At 41.9% G+C, this 22,088-nt stretch overlaps 1 protein-coding gene across 1 annotated transcript in view; it reads right to left on the bottom strand.

Annotated features, from left to right (window-relative positions):
- CFAP61 (cilia and flagella associated protein 61) overlaps positions 1-22,088 on the bottom strand; it is a 249,094-nt gene that overhangs the window by 139,963 nt on the left and 87,043 nt on the right. Inside the window, exons 14-16 of the mRNA XM_081256391.1 lie at positions 7,227-7,353; positions 2,738-2,815; positions 395-601 (exon numbers count right to left, since the gene is read on the bottom strand). Of these exons, the coding sequence (XP_081112517.1) occupies positions 395-601; positions 2,738-2,815; positions 7,227-7,353 (412 nt within the window). The remainder of the gene's footprint in view (positions 1-394; positions 602-2,737; positions 2,816-7,226; positions 7,354-22,088) is intronic.

Raw genomic sequence — 22,088 nt, 5'->3', positions numbered from 1 at the left:
GAGCTAATTTATTCTATGGGTTCACTACTAGAACATTCTTTGCTTGAAGAACATCATAGGACATTTTGGCATTCACTAATTCACATGAGAAATAATTTGATTTTCACATCCCTTAGAGTGTTTTTCCATAGCTTTTAGTGTCTGCTTTGTAGATATGGAAAAGCCAACAATTTGTTCTACTAATTATATGGGTTGTGATGGTTTCAGAAATTCAAAGCCTTCTGGGTTTTCACTGTAGTGTAAGAAAAGGACCAAACTCAATATGGCCATTTGAAATTCAGAGCCACATTATAATCAAAATACATGGAGTGAAGAAGAAATAAAATATGGCACACGACACAAATGACACCGTGACACAGATCTGCTGGAAAAGTGACTTAAGACATTCTTTTACCTTGCCTTCCTTGGCTCGCGGGTAAACAGGGTAGTAGAGACAGGACTTATATCCTAAACGGAGGATCTCCTTCAGAAAAAACTTGGTGTAGTGCTGAAAAATGGGGTTCAGGGCAAAGTGATACAGGTGGCCATGCTCTTCGCGCTGGTGGTGACTAAAGTATATGAAGTCTTCAATATTGTAGTGGGATCGTATGTACTCTATATCCTTAAAAAAGAGGTGAGAAAGGACACCTAAGAAGGTTTTAAACAAACGGCATGCACTTTCTGAGAAACATCATTTAAAAATGACTTTAGGTACAATAATGAGAGACGAGTTTTTCCCTCCTATTATTTACTATCTCAGTTTCATTGTTCATTTTTTAAAAGCTAAAACTTATGTTTCCTGAAAGTCACTTGTTTTGATGGCTTACTTCTGGAGGGTGGCTCAGAGCTTTGGGATTTGCTCCTCACAGCTGTGCTAAAAACCTGGAGAGCCTTGAGTCCCTGTTCATGGACAGCCTCCCAGTGGCCAGAGCAATGCCATGGAGAAGCACATACACACTACCGTCAGAGAGCCCATGCCAACCATCCACACCGATAATTTCTCATTCATGACATGGAGAGACTTTTGGGGAAAACTGACGAATGCAAAAGACCAGTTAGAGAAACATACAACTCACTCCAGGGGAAACAGAGGTTATCCAGCAAACGGAGGAGAATTTTTAAAAAATTCTACTCAGTGTCCTCAGAGATACCAAAAAAGGATCTCGCATAAAACATAACAAACAAGCTCCTACAAAAAAGGAACAATAAGAGAACAAGGAAGAGACTTGGAAGTTAAACACATGAACTCTGAAACTAAAATTCCAGTAGAAGGCCTGGATAATAGACTAGATGTGGCTGAACAGTAAATTAGGAATCTGGAAGATAAAATCAAAGACAACTCCTAGAATGAAGAGTAAGAAGTACAAGAGATTAAAAAGTACAAGAAGAAAGGTAAGAGACAGTGAAGGGTCACTTCCATCCAAAAAGGAATGGAGAATAGAGAAAATGAAAGGGAAGAAATCATTAGTGAAATCATAAAAGAAAGATGTTCCCAAGCTCGAAAGAGGCATAAGAATTTTTGGAATAAAAGGGAAAAACTAATTCTCAAGAGAGAAAGCAAACATACATACATTTATTTACATCAGACTGTATTTTATCCGTAACATTGGATACTGGAAGATAATGAGAGTAAAAACATCAACACTCTGATGAGAAATAATTTGCATAAGAATTCTATTCACAGCTGAATGAGTGTCCAAGTGTGAGGACAGATGAAAACTTGTATATGTGTGTGGACTCAGAGACCCTACCCTCTTCCACTCACTCCCCAAGAATTCTTAAAGATATATTGAATCAAAAGAGAAATGAATCCAAGAACAAGGATAGTTTGAACACATTAGAGAAATAAAGTCGTACGAACATCTCAATAAATGCCAAAACACATTTAATAAAATTCAACACCCATGCGTAACAAAAACTTTTAGTAAACTAGAAATAGGAGAGAAGTTCCTTAACATGATAAAGGGTATCTTCCAATAGCCATGTTCCCAGAAGGGAAGTCTCAATGTTATAATTATCAGTTCTGCCTAAATTGTTCTGTAAAATCTACATAGGCACAAATAAATTCATAGTAAGTATTACAAGGTTTATCTGGAAAAGAAAATACCCAAGTTTAACCAAGAAACTTTAGGCAAAAACTATAAATAAGAGAAGACTTCCCCACCAGATACCAAAGCACATGATAGTGCAATAGATATCAACAAATAAATCCATGGAACAGAACAGAGAGTAAAAATAGACACAGACACATGGAAATTTAATAATATAAAGGCAGCATTTTAAATCAGTAGGGAAAGAATGGACTACTCAGTAATAAATACTTTGGAATAATTGGCTGTGCACTGGGACAAAATAAAATTAGATGTCCACTTACACACACACACGCATGCATGCACGCACACGATGCATGAAAATAAGTGCAAGGAAGAATGCTGGAAGGGATAAATGCCTAACTCTCAATGGTGGTAATCCTTTGGGGAGGGAGCTGGGACTTGTTTTTGGTGGTGGAAGGTTATATGAATTTTTAGATGGTGAATGTTTTCATGTACTCTTTGTAATATTTTTAATATTTTGAACCGAAAAAAAAAATGGAGACTTGAAAGGCTGCCCAGTGGGATACAAGCAGATCTACAGCCTTCAGAAAAAGAAGACATTCATCCTAAATAAGTAAAAATGAAACTTCAAAAGAGGCATTGTGTGCTAATTCACGAGAGGAAAAGGCACGATCAAGCGAAGTAGTATCCACTTCACAATTTACCATTTCGTCTCTGATCACTGCAATGCCAACTACTTGTTCTGCAACTTCGGCTACAAATGCCTGCAGTGGTGTTCCATCCTGACAAGAGAAGCAAATATTTTAAGACCCTAAAAAATATTGCTATTAGTGTTTCCATAAGCTGTCAATAAAGGGTTTCAACCATGATCACATAACAACAATGATAAAGCCACCATCCTATCACCACTTACCTCTGGGCCAAGTAATAGGTTAAATGCCCTCTTTGTGTGCATTTAAACCCTCACTCCAACCCTCTGAAGTAAGTATTACCATTACATCTCTACTTCATTTACGAGAAAATAAGGCCTGGGAGGCTGCCTTGCCAAGATCTCCAGCTGGTACGGGATGGATGTATTGATTCAAACCACATTCCTTTGACTGGGAATCTGTTTTCTTTAGCATGACATCAGTGGTTCTCAAACACTGTCATTCCAGGTCCCCTGTGTCCTGAGGATGCTAAAGAGCTTTGGTTCATGTATGTAATGCCTACCACTATTTCCTATATTAGAAATTAAAACTGAGAAAATTTTGAATTCTTTTATTAATTTTTGTTGAATTTATTAATTAAAGCACATGTTTTAGTTTGATAAAAATATTTAGAGAGAAGAGTAGCATTGTTTCATATTTTTGCAAATCTCTTGAATATCTGGCTTAATGGAAGACGGCTGGATTCTCACACCTACTTCTGTATTGTATTCAATCTGTTGTAACATGTTATTTTGGTTGAAATATATGCAAAAAAAATCTGTCTTCACAAAGATACGTAGTTGGAAAAGGGAGAAGTATTTAAATAATATTTTCAGATAATTATGGATATTCTTTGATGTGCCACCAAAACTCAACATGTAGTAAGTAGTGTTTTAAAGATAAGTTGCAATGTGGCTCTGAAACCATGTCAGTGAACTTTGTATACCCTACTACATTAAAATTTATTCGTCTCTTTTGCACTTTGAATCTTTTACCCATGCATGATTTTGTAACATCGGGTACTGTCTATCTGGAAAATATTGATTCATCAAGCTTATGCAGATTTTCCAAATGTTGACCTATTTCATTACAAAATATCAAAACATTACATTTGGTAATATCACCACCAGTCTCATCAGAAAAAGTTTTTTTAAGTTTTGGGAAGCTGTCAAGCTCATGATGGCAGATACTGACTTTCTAAAAGTCTGATTTTTTCTTGAAAGCGTTGACTTTATCATGGGGGAACACATGCTGTCAGTTGTTTCTTTGGAGTGACACTCTCACCTCTCTCATTTTTAAGAAAAAGTCTGCCAACTCCCCAGGACTGAATTACCATATTTTGTCTGCCAGCTGTTCTGTGACAACGGTGCTGCTTCAGCCTGCAATTCAAACAACTGCAGAAACATTTTTCTTGAAACAACCAATATACTTCAGTCTGCAGCCAAGAGCGGTGTGCGCACGTCTCATTTTGCTACACAGAATACTGCAAATACATGTACTCAAGGGCTAAGACTTAGTAAGTTAATGTTTACAGCTTCAAGGGAAACTGGCTTTCCCTTTTTTTTGAATTTTAATTAAAATGTCTATGGAGATAGTTGCAGATTCACCAGCAGTTGTAAAAAACAATACAGAGAGATTCCTTCTACACTTTGCCCAGTATCCCATAATGGTAACCTTTGCAAAACACTGGTATCATATGACAAGCAGGGAATCCACATTGATGCCATTTCGCTTGCGCACGTGCACGTGCGTGTGTGTGTATGTGCATGTGTATTAAGATCTATGCAATTTTATCCCCTGTGTAGGTTCATATGTCCGCCACGGCAGTCAAGATACTGAACAGTTCCAACACAAGGATCTCGTGGGTTGCCTATTATACCACACCTATCTGCCTCCTGTCCCACTTCCATCCTTAACCCTGGCAACAAACGATCTGTTCTCCAGTTCTAAAATGTTGTCATTTCAAATATGTCATATAAGTGAAATCATACAGGATGTAACCTCTAGGGACTGGCTTATTTTTCCATTTAGCATAATTCTCTGGACATCCACCCAAGCTGATGTATGAATCAACAGTGCATTCCTGAATAGTATGGAGGGTCCCTAAAAAACTAAAAGTAGAACTACCATATGATCCAGCAATCCCACTTCTGGGCATATATCCAGAAAAGATGAAGACTCTAATTTGAAAAGATACATTCACCCCAATGTTCATAGCAGCACTACTGACAATAGCCATGACATGGAAGCAATCTAAATGTCCACCAACAGACGAATGGAGATGTGGTACATATATACAATGCAATATTACTCAGCCATAAAAAGAATGAAATTTTGCCATTTGCAGCAACATGGATGGACCTAGAGATTACCATAGTAAGTGAAGTAAATCAGAGAAAGACAAATACCATATGATATCGCTTATTTGTGGAATCTAAAAAAAAATGATACAAATGAACTTATTTACAAAACAGAAACAGACTCACAGACATAGAAAACAATCTTATGGTTACCAAAGGGGAAAGGGGAGGGAGGGATAAATTAAGAGTCTGGGATTAACAGATACACACTACTTACTATATATAAAATATATAAACAACAAAGACTTACTGTATAGATACACATATATTTATCTGAATCACTTTGCTGTACCTGAAACTAACACAACATTATAAATCAACTATACTTAAACAAACAAACAAAAAAAACTGGTGTGTCCCTTTGCACTGCTGAGCACTATTCCATGGCATGGAATTGCCACAGCTCACCCCACCCATTCCCCTGTTGGAGGACATCTGGGTTGATTCCAGCTGCTGTGAACATTTGTGACCAAGTCTTCATTTCTCTGCGATAAATGCTCAGAGATGATTGTTGCATTTTTTTTGTTTGTTTTTTAAGAAACAGCCAAAACGTTCTCCAGAGCAGGGGTACCATTTCACATTCCCACCAGCAACATAGGAGCGATCCAATTTCCCTGCACCTTCACCAGACCTGAGTGGTGTCACTCTTCTTTGTTTTAGCCATTCTCCTGGTGCACAGTGACATCCCGTCATGGGTTTTCTGTTCCTGTTGCTGTGAGTGCATCGCAGCAAACTCGAAGGCCCCTGGGAAGTTTGGTGACATTGCCTCGATCCACACTGAGGTCCCTGAGGTTTTGCCCACCATTGCCTTTCCGCTGAATATCAACTCAGCAGAAAAGGAAAATAATTTCTTACTCTTATTTTGAGCATAGTTTTTACCTCATAGACTCCCTGCATGTGTCTTGGAGACCCCTGTGTCAGCAAGCCAGGAGCGAAGGAACAAACAAAAAAAGAAACAAAGAGACCAAGACAAACCAAAACAAAAAAAAACATGTGCTGGAGGGAAGTTTTACTTTAATTCAATGCCTTTATAAATATTAAACATCTCACCACATTTAGAGTTTGTTGTCTCCCTCTTGATGAATTTAAAATTAACTGAGAGGTTTATCCAAAAGAGCCCATAACTGGGAACTCGCCAGATGACCCCAGAGGTGGAATGAAGAAATACATTGAGGTATATTCATGCAATGAAGTATCAATACTTTACAGCACAATGTGGATGAATCTCACAATCATTGCTGAGCAAAAGAGGCTAGATGTCAGAAAACACACTGTATGATCCCTTTAAATAAAGCTCAAAAGCCAGGCATCTATGATCTTAGAAGTCAAGCTGGTACTGACTGGGGGAAGAGTGACTAAATGAGAGCTTGAAAGGGACTTCCAGTGGGCTGGGGTCAGTCTGTTTCCTGAAACAGGTGCTCGTTATGTGGCATATTCAAACTGTGAAAGCCATCAAACTTTTTATTGGTTATGCTACAGTGAAAAAAACTTTTTAATACAATTCATCAAGAAGTAATTAAGCATTTCCCTAGCTACATGCATTGTTCCATGTCTGGTGAAGTTAACTGGCCTGGTCCTTAAGAAAGCAGCGATGATGTAAGGACCACTGCTAGCTTGCCCTCTGCAATGGCAAAAGTACAGTACTGTTGCTTTACTAGAAAGAGAACCCAGCATTGGTCATACAGGATCTTCCCAGCCAATCCGATCCATGAGGATGCAGCCAGCGTCCTCAAGGGTATGGACAGAGCCATCACCCAGAAGGGCAAAATGGGGTGCTGCTGGGATGGGCACCAGGCACCCCAAGGATCCGCTAACCTTCTTCAGGTTTGCCTATTCCAAGCACTGAGATCTAATTTTGTTATATTTGTCTAGATCAAGTTCAAATTTTCTAGCCCCGTGATAAGAATTGAGGGCATCTGATCAGCCCTCATAGGACCACTAGTGAGAAGAACAGCCCCACTTCCTTAAACCTCAGTTTCCTTGTTCTTTTCTTCTCCCTCCCACCTTCCAACCCCACCTCCGCCGCTCCCCACCACACGATTCTCCAACTAGTCACAAGGAAACTTCAGGGTTGAATGTACGTGGGTCATAATGGTCCCAAAACATGAGGAAAAGAAGCTAGTCTGGTCATAGCAGGTACTTACAGGGTCCCTGCGAGCCTCGTTGTACTGCCGTAAATCTTCCAATATGCTTTTACTCAGCATGAGCGTGCTGACGAGATTTTCAACACCAGGAGTATCCGAGAGAGTGGCTAATCTTATTTTAATGGTCCTGGGTAAGGAGAGACAAATTTTCTTCTTCAGGTTAAAGTACTAAAATATGTATTCCATCCTCCACCCAAATGGAGACAGAACAGTAACAGATCACACTTATATAAAATAATATCTGGTAAAATATTTTTTATATAACATTGGGGTTTGATTAACTACAAAAGTAATTCTTCATTCTAGAAAACCTGGAAAACACACATTTAAAAAAGTGCAAACATTGTAAATCAACTATACTTCAATTTTTAAAAATTTTTAAATAATTTAAAAATTAAAATTAAAAAAAGAGAAAGAAGAACAAAGAAAACCCAAAGTCAGCAGAAGGAAGGAAATCATAAAGATCAGAGCAGAAATAAGTGAAATAGAAACGAAGAAAACATCAATATCAATAAAACTAAAAGTTTGTTCTTTGAGAAGATAAACAAAATTGATAAACCTTTAGCCAGACTCATCAAGAAAAAAAGGGAGAGGACTCGAATCAATAAAATTTTAAATGAAAAAGGAGAAATCACAACTGATGCCGCAGAAATACAAAGGATTATAAGAGACTACTACAAACGACTATATGTCAATAAAATGGACAACCTGGAAGAAATGGACAAATTCTTGGAAAGGTACAATTTTCCAAGGCTGAACCAGTAAGAATTAGAAAATATAAGCCGACCTATCACAACTAATGAAACTGAAACTGTGATTAAAAATCTTCCAACAAACAAAAGCCCAGGACCAGATGGTTTCACAGAAGAATTCTATCAAACATTTAGAGAAGAGCTAAAACCCATCCTTCCCGAAAACTGCAGAGGGAGGAACACTCCTAAATTCGTTCTACAAAGCCACCATCACCCTGATACCAAAGCCAGACAAAGATATCACAAAAAATGAAAATTACAGGTCAATACCACTGATGAACATAGATGCAAAAATCGTGAACAGAATACTAGCAAACAGAATCCAACAACACATTAAAAGGATCATACACCATGATCAAGTGGGATTTATCCCAGGAACGCAACGATTCTTCAATATACACAAACTATTCAACATGATACACCATATTGTCAAATTAAGGAATAAAACCATATGATCATCTAAATAGACAAGGAAAAAGCTTTGGACAAAATACAACACCCATTTATGATAAAAACTCTCCAGAAAATGGGCATAGAGGGAATCTACCTCAACATAATAAAGGCCATATATGACAAACACACAGCAAACATCATACTCAATGGTGAAAAACTGAAAGCATTTCCACTAAGATCAGGAACAGCACAAGGCTGTCTACTCTTGCCACTCTTATTCAACATAGTTTTGGAAGTCCTAGCCATGGAAATCAGAGAAGAAAAAGAAATAAAAGGAATACAAATTGGAAAAGAAGAAGTAAAACTGTCACTGTTTGCAGATGACATGATACTCTACATAGAAAATCCTAAAGATGCCATTATAAAACTACTAGAACTAATCAACGAAATTTGGTAAGGTTGTGGGATACAAAGTTAATGCACAGAAATCACTTGCATTCCTATACACTAACAAGGAAAAATCAGAAAGAGAAATTAAGGAAACAATCCCATTTACCACTGCAAAAAAAAAAAAGAATAAAATATCTAGGAATAACCTACCTAAGGAGGCAAAAGACTTGTACTCAGAAAACTATAAAACACTGATGAAAGAAATCTAAGATGACATAAACAGATGGAGAAATATGCCATATTCTTGGATTGGAAGAATCAATATTGTGAAAATGACTATACTACCCATAGCAATCTACAGATTCAATGCAATCCCTATTAAACTACCAATGGCATTCTTCACAGAATTAGAACAAAAAATTTTACAATTTGTATGGAAACACAAAAGACCCCAAATAGCCAAAGCAATCTTGAGAAAGAAAAACGGAGCTGGAGGAATCAGGTTCCCCAACTTTAGACTATACTACAAAGCTACAGTAATCAAGACAGTATGGTACTGGCACATAAACAGAAATATAGATCAATGGTATGGGATAGAAAGCCCAGAGATAAGCCCATGCACATATGGTCACCGAATTTATGACTAAGGAGGCAAGAACACACAATGGAGAAAAGACAGCCTCTTCAATAAGTAGTGCTGGGAAAACTGGATAGCTACATGTAAAAGAATGAAATTAGAATACTACCTAACACCATACACAAAAATAAACTCCAAATGGATTAAAGACCTAAATGTAAGACCAGACACTATAAAACTCTTAGAGGAAAACATAGGAAAAACATTGACATAAGTTACAGCAAGATCTTTTTTGACCCACCTCCTAGAGTAATGAAAATAAAACCAAAAATAAACAAAGGGAACCTAATTAAACTTAAAAGCTTTGCACAGCAAAGGAAACCATAAGCAAGATGAAAGGACAACCCTCAGAATGGGAGAAAATATTTGCAAATGAAGCAACGAACAAAGGATTAATCTCCAAAATATACAAACAGCTCATGGAGCTCAGTATCAAAAAAACAAACCCAATTAATAAATGGGCAGAAGATCTAAATAGACATTTCACCAAAGAAGACATACAGATGGCCAAGAGGCACATGAAAAGATGCTCAACATCACTTAGTTATTAGAGAAATGCAAATCAAAACTACAATGAGGTATCACCTCACACCAGTCAGAATGGCCATCATCAAAAAATCTACAAACAATAAATGCTGGAGAGGGTGTGGAGAAAAGGGAACCCTTTTGCACTGTTGGTGGGAATGTAAATTGGTATAGCCACTATGGAGAACAGTATGGAGGTTCCTTAAAAATCTAAAAATAGAACTACCATATGACCCAGCATATACCCTAAGAAAACCATAATTCAAAAGGACACATGTACCCCAGTGTTCACTGCAGCACTATTTACAATAGCCAGGACATGAAACAACCTAAATGTCCAATGATAGATGAATGGATAAAGAAGATGTGGTACATATATACAATGGAGTATTACTCAGCCATATAAAGGAAGGAAATTGGGTGATTTGTAGAGATGTGGATAGACCTAGAGATGGTCATACAGAGTGAAGTAAGCCAGAAAGAGAAAAACAAATATCGTATACTAACACATATACGTGGAATCTAGAAAAATGGTACAGATGAACCTATTTGTAGGGCAGGAATACAGACGTAGATGCAGAGAACAGACATGTGGACACAGTGGGGGAAGCAGTGGGGGGATGAATTGGGAGATTAGGTTTGACATAAATACACTACCATGTGTAAAATAGATAGCTAGTGGGAATCTGCTATACAGTGCAGGGAGCTCAGCTTGGTGCTCCATGACAACCTAGATGGGTGGGAGGGAGGTCCAGTAGGGTGGGGATATAGGTATACACATAGCTGATTCACTTCACTGTACAGTAGAAACTAACACAACATTGTAAATCAATTTTACTACACTAAAAAAATTAAATTAAAAAATAATTTTAAAATAAAAAATTTTAAAGTACAAAGAATAAGGTTAAAAAAAATCACTGATTATACCCATTAACCAGACAACACAATGTCACACTTTAAATTTATTTAATTTAAAATGTTCAGCACCATGCTTTATGTCATATTTACATTGTACATAAAGCCAAATTCTTCCCCCAGTTTTCAAAGTATGTTAAGAAGTTAAAAAAATTACACTGAACCCAGGCGGGCTTCATGAGTCTCAAAATTCTTACTAATTTTATTTTTGATTTCATGTTTTTACGTGAAGTCAAGTAGGACAGTGGAGCACGTCCAGGGCTTGGAGCCTTGGTTCACACGTGGTACCCACCTCGCACCAGCACCCGTGATGGTTTCTCCCCCATCTGTACCTTGCCCCTGGCACCTCCCCGTCCCTGCCCTGTGACTGCTGACACCCTCTGCCAGGGGTGACGACTGGGTTGCATCGGGGAGCCCCATGTTGAACCATCCCGCTCCACCCTCACTGGGGTCCTGGACACGGGCATGGGGAGGATTGGGGTCAGGTGTGTGCCCCTGGAGTCTAATCAGAGCAGGGTGGTGGCCGTCCTCACCCAGGGTCCCCACCCAGGGCAGGCAGTGCCATGCTGTGTTCGGCCGGCAACTCAGTGTGGAACTCTAGCCCACCCCGTGCCCAGGTATGTAGGACATGCCGGTGCCTGTTTGCCACAGGATGGAGCCGTGGGCCCATGCGAGGGGGAGATGACCTCTCCACCTTAGGCTGGAGTCCCACATTTTCATTTTGTAATGGGTCCTGCATACGATGTAGGGTTCATATAATGCACGCTCTCCAGTCATTGGGGTGTTATTACCAAATAGAGCAGGGCTACTCCTCTTACTATTAATAAAGTGAAATACTCTAACCTACTTAGCTTTCACTTGTAGTGAATATTTGTGCCTACATTTTAATGCATGCTTCCGTTCTATGGACAAAGCAGCATATTTGCCAAGAACAATCTACATCTATAATTAACTGATACAAAGATGATCAATTTACTATCACATTAATAATACAAACAGTATGAGCAATTTTTTAAATTAATTTATTTATTTTTTGCGGTACGCAGGCCTCTCACTGTTGTGGCCTCTCTCATTGCGGAGCACAGGCTCCAGACGCGCAGGCTCAGCGGCCATGGCTCACAGGCCCAGCCGCTCCGCGGCATGTGGGATCTTCCCAGACCGGGGCACAAACCCGTGTCACCTGCATCGGCAGGCGGACTCTCAACCACTGCACCACCAGGGAAGCCCAGTATGAGCAATTTTTAAGTGTAAGGTAAGAATTTGATTCTGATATGGCCACCTTATGCCAAAATCTAGTTCAGATGAAGTAAAGATATAAATGTAAAAAACAAGACCACAAAAGTACTAGGAAAATACCCAAGGGCATTAAGACCACATGTTCACAGGAAACCTTGTTCATGAATGTTCGTAGCAACATTATCCATAATAGTTCCCCAAATGGAAAGAACCCAAATGTCCATCACTTCTGAAGGGATGAACAATATGTGGTCTATCCACACACTGGAATATTATTCAGCCACAGAAGGGAATGAAGTACTGACACAGGCTACAGCAGGGATGAACCTTGAAAAGTGAAAGAAGGCCACATACTGTTTCATTCCATTTATATGAAATGCCCAGAATAGGCAAGTGTATAGCGACAGGATGTAGATTAGCTGCTGGGGGCTGGGGGGGACAAGGGGACAGGGGTGACTGCAGCATGGGTAAGGGGTATCCTTTGGGGTGATGAATTGTGAATGTACTAAAAGCAACAGAATTGTACACTCTGAGTGGGTGAATTGTATAGTGTGAATTATACCTCAATACAGCTGTTACAAAATACACATATATACAATGCCAAAGAAAGATGAAGGGAAAAGGACAGGGGAATGGCAATGAAGAGCTAAAAAAATAAGCTGGTGTGGCAAATAATATCAGGTAAGTTAGACCCTAAGGCAAAAAGCATTGTGAGGCAAAGAGGGTCTTTAACTATAAAAGTAAAAGTTCACTAGGAAGATATAACAATATCAAATCTGTAGAGATCTAACAATATAATTTCAGAATACTGAATTTAAAAACGGACATTAACTATGACAAGAATATGATGAATTCCACCATCATATTGCTAGAGTTTGAGATACTTTGCTCACAAATTGGTATCGGGCAAAAGATTTAAAATACTGTTGAAGATCTGGATAAAGTTAATCTAAAGGATCTTGCTTCTCCCAGATGAAAACACCTGGAACTCTACCCGTCATCTCGCTCTTACCATCCCAGAGTCTCTGGCAGCTGCCTTAGTCAATGGCTGCTCCATCCTTCCTGTGGTTCAGGCCCAAACCCTTGGCTTAGTCTTGGTTCTCTTTCTCGCACGCCTCACTTCCCGGCAGCACGTCAGCTGGCTCGCCCAGAAAATGCACCCAGAACCCAACCACTTCTCGTGACCTCGGATGCTGGCGCAGCCACCAGTACCTCTTGCCTGGGCTGTTGCGGCAGCACCGTGATGGGTCTTCTTCACTCCCACCTCTGCCGCCCGACAATCCATCCTCAACGAAGCAGGTAGAGTGACGTTTATAAAATGCTAAGTCAGTACTTCCCTGGTGGTGCAGTGGTTAAGAACCCGCCTGCCAAGGCAGGGGACATGGGTTCGATCCCTGGTCTGGGAAGATCCCACATGTCGTGGAGCAGCTAAGCCCGTGCGCCACAACTACTGAGCCTGTGCTCTAGAGCCTGCGAGCCACAACTACTGAGCCCGTGTGCCACAACTACTGAAGGCCACACACCCCAGAGCCCGCGAGCTGCAACTACTGAAGCCTGTGAGCTCTAGGGCCTGCATGCCACAGCTACTGAGCCTGCGTGCTGCAACTATAGAAGCCCATGTGCCTAGAGCCCATGCTCCACAACAAGAGAAGCCACCACAATGAAGAGTAGCCCCCGCTTGCCGCAACTAGAGAAAGCTCCAGTGCAGTAACAAAGATCCAACGCAGGCAAAAATAAATAAACAAATAAAAAGCTAAGTCAGATCATACCACTCTTCTACTCAAATCCCAGTAAATGCAGGGGTTTTAAGCTCTTTTATGCCAAGGACCCCTCTCAGAAAAGTGTTTTTAAATGCACAAAATAAAATATGTAGGATTACACTCTATGGCCTCATTAAATGACATGACTCAGCAGTGATCTAATAATCTCCATACTTTTGCTGTATAAATGAGCATAGGCCTTAAGCAACATTTGCAGATATCTGTAAATCCCACGATATAACAGGATAGGAAAATACCTGTTGTTTCAATGGAAGAGAAAGTTACAGGTGCTACTGATACTATTGTAGTTTGTTGCCTACTTTTACAATGGAAGGAAATGCTAGATTTCAGTTAAGCCTTAATAAAAATAAAGATGTGGTTTTCTTCTGAATTCTCCCCGTGGACCAAGGTTAAGGGCCTCAGCAATGATTCCCAAAGTCCTAGGATGTCTGAGCACCCCTCCTCTGGGATCTCTCCTCTGACTCATCTCGTATTTTTCTCCATAGTACTTCCTACCTTCTGTTTATTTTATTCATTGCTTGTCCCCTCTCACTAAAGTAAAACTTCATGAGGATAAGAATTTGGGTCTGTTTGCTCACTGCTGCCTCCCCTTGGCCAGACCAACACCTGGCACATAGTAGGTGCTCAAGCAACATCTGTTGAATGAGTGAATTATACAGCTTGCATGTAGACGGCCAGAGCATTTCCCCCAGACTTCTGTGCATGACAAATGCTATAACTGAGTTATTAAGAGTGTTGGGGGAGCCACTGTGCTGGCCTTTGTCCTCTGGGTTGTGGGCATCGTCCCCCTCCACCCTACCCTCCCCAAGCCAGGCTCACAGCTCAGACCACATCATGGTCCACTCTGAAAGCCCAGGGCTCTTCCTAGCGCACAGCAGTGCTCACATGTTCAAAGGGAAAGGGGCCATTTTACTGCCAAGTATCACAAAAACTCAAACGTTATTTCATTAGTTTGTCCTTGAAAATCTACTGTCGATTAGGGAACACAACCATTTTGTGTTATATTGTGAAGCTCTCATCTCTGCTACTTACATTTGCCAAAGAAGAGTGTTTCACAATTCACATGAAAGTTCCTGGACCTTCAGGGGAGGACTGAGCAGCAGCGGCATGTCTGTGCCCTGCTCTAAGGCCATGCTGTCCAGTCGGGAGGCCACAAGCCACACGTGGCTGCTGAGCGTTGAAAGGTAGCATCTCTGGATCCAGATGTGCTGTCCATGCAAGATACCCACTGAATTCTGCAGACTTGGCCCCAAACGAGAATGTAGACGATCTCATGGATACTTTTTTACACTGATTATATTTGAAAGCAATAATATTTTGACTAAAAAGGTTAACTGATAAATATTACAATTAGTTTTGCCTACTTCTTTTTGATTTTTAAATTACTGAGGTTATTAGAACACTTAAAATCACATACTCTGCTGCTCACTCCGTAGTTCTATTGGAAAAGGCTGCTCTCTATTGCTTCGTGTTTGCCTCTGAATGCTATTTTTTAATTGTTTTCTGCTTAGCTCAAAAAGCAGAATGTAGTTTTGCTCCACAAGTGACCTCTTCACCAGGGCTCTAAGGCAAGTGGCTGGTGTGGATACGACCTGCTTACACATCGGGAGCCTGTTAGTTCTGCTTTTACCAGGAATAAGATGATGAGGACCTGGAGACGGCAAAAGGGAAACCGTGGCAATAGGTATGTGTCCTAATTGCTTTTATGTGGTAATTGACAGGAGCACCCAGAAAAAGAGAAAAATTAATATGCATAAGAAACAGATCCTCAATTAAAATGCACGCCTTAAAAATCAACGATTCAAGCGGCTTTACTGAGAATGACTCAGTCAGTCATTCTGACTCAGTCAGCCAGATGCTGACTCAACATTCACTGTGTGCCCAGCATGTCCTGGGTGTTGGGAACAAGACAGTCCACAAGGCCTGCCCTCGTGGAGCCTACCTACTACTGACTCCAGAACTATCTTCAGAGAAGTAATTCTGAAATCCCTTCAAATTTTAAATGATGAGAATGAGGTTAGAAATGGATAGGAGTTACGCAGACCTCAGTCTCTGTTTTAGCCATAGAGGGCCTCTGGAAAAATAAAATGACTTCAAAAGAAAGTTGTAGCAGAAACTAACTCAACATTGTAAAGCAATTATACTCCAATAAAGATGTTAAAAAAAAAAAGTTGTAAGGATGCTTAGTGTTTTATTCTCAACATGTGTGATCCTTAATTAAAATGAAATTTTCTTGAAATATACATGGATGTCACACACACATGCACACACCAAAAGGAGACTGCATTTACTGTCAAATTATTGAGCAGCTATCTTTATTTCTTGCCATATTTTCAGATAAATCATAAAGATTAAGAGTAGGCAATTGAGGGTTTACAAGATGATGTCAAGACCTTCTGTGGAATGAACTTTTAATGTACTAAATAAATATCCAAAGAGACGAAGTTCATTTTGATGTTTACATATCAGAATTGGGGCCTGGAGGGACTGAAACAGATGGCGGGCCCACCAGATATACCTAAACGTGGTCCCACTTTCATCTCTCCACAAGTTTGGAATGAGGAGTTTCTGATCTTCATTCTTTCATTATAACCTCTATACTGAGCCCCTTCCTCTGTCCCATAACCAGGTGTGGAACCGGGAAGGAAACCACGCCCCCAGCTCCCACCTGTTACACAGGTCACCTTGCACGACCTTCCTGGAAGTGAACACGTGCTCAGTCGCCAGGATGGTTTAGCCATTCTTTCCTCAAGGGCTCACAAGTGGTTCTAAAGCCACCTTGAATCAGAGAGGCACTTTGCTGTGGCTGTCCTCATCCATCCACAGGGCTTCCTCCAGCCCCAGAAAAAGCAAGGTCTCCTGAGGGGTCCTGCGTGGGGCTCCCTTGTTTCCTGACCCTTCCCCGTGGTCCTTCACCTCCCCACGGTACTACTCTCTCACACGTCCTCCCTCTGATGTGCTTGGATGCCTCGGGAAATCTAGCCTCTCCACGAAGAAATGATGTCGCCCTTGCCCACTGGTCCCTTCTTGGGTCTGGAAAGTTCTGATTCCCAGGAGTTTTTCTTCTCCTGCTTTTGGCAGACTCTGGCCTCAAAGGTCAGAATTTATAGCATTTAATCAGACTGCATGCATAACAAAATAGAAAATCATACATAAAAATAGAAGGGAAAAGATATAACAGTTGATTTTTGGACCCTAAGTTGAACGAATGAATGATTTTAGACACCTAGCAGTCTATGTGTGTGTCGTCCCTCAGCCTTGCAGAATATAGGGCAATTTTTTGATGCCAGTAAATTAAAACTAAATGATGGAAAGAAAAAGTAATTTGAGTCTTTCTGAATTCCAAAGGAGTGACCTATGTAACAGAAACATAAAATAATTCGACAGCCATCAGCATTTCAGTTTAATCCGAACAACAAAACAAAACAATAACCACAAAATCAAGTTTCTCTTGCCTTCTCTTCAAGGAAGCCAATTAAAAGCACCAGAAAGACTGATATCCCTAAAACACCCTCCGTGACAACATGAGCCCAAAATAGGTATAACGGTGACGTCCTAGAAAAAGATGACAACCAGGCATGAGTGAGTCACCCACGGAAAAACACATAAAACAAAAATACTGAGGGAAGGAAACATTTAAAAGCCAACTACCTAAGGGCATTTTTATTTGCTGAGCAAAGTTGACAATTGGTGGTATGACTCAACTTAGCTGTCAATATTTATTCACAGAAAATCATTTCTGGCACAGTAAATATCAGTTGGATGAGTAAGTTCTAAACATAGTCCCCTAAATTAAAAATGGCAAATATCAGAAAAACATGGTTTGGAAGGGCAGGAAGATGGAATAAGTGGCTGGTTCACCCAAATGTGTCCTCTGCTCATGAATAAAGAAGGAGGAGAGCTGGGGTGATGATGAAGGACGGGCAGCAAAAAGAAAAGGAAAGAGGTTCTTGTACCACACTCCAGCCTCAGGTTACATGTGGAAACATCCCAGAGATCACTCAGTGAAGCACAGTGTTAAAAAGCATTTAGTTTACGCACATTCCAAATGAAAGCTAACATAAATATTGAGAACCGTCCTCTCAAAGACCAGCCACCACAAAGGAAACGAGAGGGGCCCTCGTGTGGAATCTGTTGACGAGAGAGGTGGCATTGCTAGCGACTGAGTTAGTGATTTGTCCCCGTGCTCAGCAGCATGGCCAAAGGGCAGGTGACAGACACAAATATAACTTCCCAAGGGAAGAGGAACGTGATCGGGTGGGAGACCAGGACACGAGGTCATGACATTTAGAGTAATCAAACTTAAGGGCATGAACGATCCATCCCAAATGTCAAGAGAAGTGAAACAAAAACAATGGAAGGACATGATGTATTCTAAAGCCACGGCAGGATAAGCGTGGGTGTGGAGGGCTGTGCCCACCTGGCTGTTCCCCTGCCTCCTTCCCCCCCACACCACCCTGCACCTGCATCTCTCATCCCTCTTCGCGGTCACCCTCACGCTTACACACGCTGTATCTTCTCGCTCTCCTTTCTTTTGCGTCTTTCTCCTCCACCTGGAGTGCAGGCACCATAAGGGCGAGGGTTTTTGTCAGTTTGGGTCACTTTTGCTTCCCCAGCACCTAGGATGGGGGCGGGCACACCTTGCACACTCAACGTCAAGTACAGGGTGAATGAGGGGGGCGTGGGTCTGGGGCCTCTGGGAAAGAAAGCCCACCTGCAGCCAGCTCCCCCCCTGTGGTGGTCACAGGTGTCAGCCATCAGGCCGATGTGAGGGATGCCAACTTCAGGCTGGAACTGACACGGGGGAAGCAGAGTGGACACGGAAAGAAGCCAGGACCCTGAAGATTCAAACCCCAAAGCCCTGCCCATCTCCAGACCTCCCAGCTATGGAGGCCAATGACTGCCCTATGGCTGAAGCCATTCTGAGTTGGGGTTTCTTTTATTTCCAACTGAAAACATTTCCACCGATAATCTAAGTTTTAAAATTTCAAAAGATGGTTTTAGAAGAACTCATGTTGTGAGAAGCATGTTTATGAAAAGACAAGAATTAGATGCAATGTACAGCACAGGGAATATAGCCAATATTTTATAACTTTTATGGAGTATAATCTATAAAAATATTGAATCACTATGTTGTATACCTGATACTAATGTAATATTGTAAGTCACCTATACTTCAATTAAAAAAAAAGAATTAGAAAAAGATAAGAGAAATTAAAGCATTACTTTGTATTAGATAAAAATCCACAAGACTGCCATTGTTCAAATATTCTTATAAAATCTAGCCCAGGGGTCTATTTATGCAATATAGAAGGGCCTTAAGAGCTCAACAGGAACTTGATTTAGATTCTTTCCAATACCAGAGTCTCTGGAGGGTTGCAGCCTTAAAGACAACAAAGGCTGACAGCGAAGGCAGACAACGAAGGCAAACAATGCCTTTCCAGGTGGACATTTGATTTTCCTCCCAGGTGCAGGGCGGGGTTTGGCAGCGCGCGGACTTCAGAGCCCGCTAGCGGCACCTGCCTCCCGGGTGGGACACGCCATAGCCCGCCTGCGACCGGCTCTGCTTAATTTACTCCACGGAAGGCCGCACGTGGGAACTGGCCGCCCGCCTCCAGTGCAGGTGGGGGAAGAGAAAAGGCCTCGGGCCTTGTGCCCCGACCCTGAGTACCGTGGGCTTGCGCCTTAGACCCGAGGTTGTCACTTTCAGCACCAAGTCTGTCAGGTAGACAGCAGTCCAGCGGCCCACTAGCGCCGCCACCACCAGCAGCATCCCGGCCTCAGCGGAGGCAGCGGAGGGAAGGCAAGCCCCAGCCAGCCCACTGCAGCAGCACCTAAAGCCCCAGTGTTTGGTGTTCTGGATTTCTGACCTCCATAACTCTTTTTTTTCTTAGTCATGAAGATACCTGTACTGTGTACTAAAAATCACATTGATTGGCAGAGCTTCAAGATGGCGGAAGAGTAAGACGTGGAGATCACTTTCCTCCCCACAAATACATCAGAAATACATCTACATGTGGAACGACTCCTACAGAACACCTACTGAACCCTGGCAGAAGACCTCAGACTTCCCAAAAGGCAAGAAACTCCCCACGTACCTGGGTAGGGCAAAAGAAAAAAGAATAAACAGAGACAAAAGAATAGGGACGGGACCTGCACCAGTGGGAGGGAGCTGTGAAGGAGGAAAGGTTTCCACACACTAGAAGCCCCTTTGCGGGCGGAGACTGCGGGTGGCAGAGGGGGAAAAGCTTCGGAGCCGCGGGGGAGAGCACAGCAACAGGGGTGCAGAGGGCAAAGCGGAGAGATTTCCCGCACAGAGAATCAGTGCCGACCGGCACTCACCAGCCCGAGAGGCTTGTCTGCTCACCCGCCAGGGCGGGCGGGGCTGGGAGCTGAGGCTCGGGCTTCGGTTGGATTGCAGGGAGAGGACTGGTGGCGTGAACACAGCCTGAAGGGGTTAGTGCACCACGGCTAGCCGGGAGGGAGTCCGGGGAAAAGTCTGGACCTGCTGAAGAGGCAAGAGACTTTTTCTTACCTCTTTGTTTCCTGGTGCGCGAGGAGAGGGGATTAAGAGCGCTGCTTAAAGGAGCTCCAGAGACGGGCGCGAGCCGCGGGTATCAGCGCGGACCGCAGAGACGGGCATGAGATGCTAAGGCTGCTGCTGCCGCCACCAAGAAGCCTGTGTGCGAGCACAGGTCACTATCCACACCCCCCTTCCGGGGAGCCTGTGCAGCCCGCCACTGCCAGGGTCCCGGGATCCAGGGATAACTTCCCCAGGAGAACGCACGGCGCGCCTCAGGCTGGTGCAACTCCACGCCGGCCTCTGCAGCGCAGGCTCGCCCCGCACAACGTACCCCTCCCTCCCCCCAGCCTGAGTGAGCCAGAGTCCCGGAAATAGCTGCTCCTTTAAACCCGTCCTGTCTGAGCGAAGAACAAACGCCCTCAGGCGACCTACACGCAGAAGCGGGGCCAAATCCAAAGCTGAGCCCCGGGAGCCGTAAGAACAAAGAAGAGAAAGGGAAATCCCTCCCAGCAGCCTCAGAAGCAGCGAATTAAAGCTCCACAATCAACTGGATGTACCCTGCATCTGTGGAATACCTGAATAGACAACGAATCATCCCAAATTGAGGTGGTGGAATTTGGGAGCAACAATATATATATATTTTTTCCCTTTTTCTCTTTTTGTGAGTGTGTATGTGTATGCTTGTGTGTGATTTTGTCTGTATAGCTTTGCTTTTAGCATTGTCCTAGGGTTCTGTCTGTTCGTTTTTTTGTTTTTGTTTTTTCTACTATAGTTTTTAGCACTTGTTATCATTGGTGGATTTGTTTTTTGGTTTGGTTGCTCTCTTCTGTCTTTTTTAAAATTTTTTATTACTTTAAAAATTGTTTTAATAATTATTTTTTATTTTAGTAACTTTATTTTATTTTATTTTACTTTATTTTATTTTATTTTATCTTCTTCTTTCTTTCTTTCTTTTTTTTCTCCCTTTTATTCTGAGCCGTGTGGATGACAGGCTTTTGGTGCTCCAGCCAGGCGTCAGGTCTGTGCCTCTGAGGTGGGAGAGCCAAGTTCAGGACACTGGTCCACAAGAGATCTCCCAGCTCTACGTAATATCAAACGGCGAAAATCTCCCAGAGATCTCACCTGAACGTCAAGACCCAGCTCCACTCAATGACCAGCAAGCTACAGTGCAGGACACCCTATGCCAAACAACTAGCAAGATAGGAACACAACCCCATCCATTAGCAGTGAGTCTGCCTAAAATCATAATAAGGCCACAGACACCCCAAAACACACCACCAGACGTGGACCTGCCCACCAGAAAGACAAGATCCAGCTTCATCCACCAGAACACAGGCACTAGTCCCCTCCACCAGGAAGGCTACACAACCCACTGAACTAACCTTAGCCACTGGGGACAGACACCAAAAACAACAGGAACTACGAACCTGCAGCCTGCAAAAAGGAGAACCCAAACACAGTAAGTTAAGCAAAGTGAGAAGACAGAGAAACACACAGCAGATGAAGGAGCAAGGCAAAAACCCACCAGACCTAACAAATGAAGAGGAAATAGGCAGTCTACCTGAAGAAGAATTCAGAATAATGATAGTAAAGATAATCCAAAATCATGGAAATAGAATGGAGAAAATACAAGAAACATTTAACAAGGATCTAGAAGAACTAAAGAGCAAACAGACAGTGATGAACAACACAATAAATGAAATTAAAAAT

The sequence above is a fragment of the Mesoplodon bidens genome (assembly GCF_964165515.1).
Source record: "Mesoplodon bidens genome assembly, chromosome: 15".
NCBI classification, from domain to species: Eukaryota; Metazoa; Chordata; class Mammalia; order Artiodactyla; family Ziphiidae; genus Mesoplodon; species Mesoplodon bidens.
The sequence above is the reverse complement of the archived record's forward strand: the minus strand, read 5'-3'. Positions and strand labels throughout refer to the sequence as shown.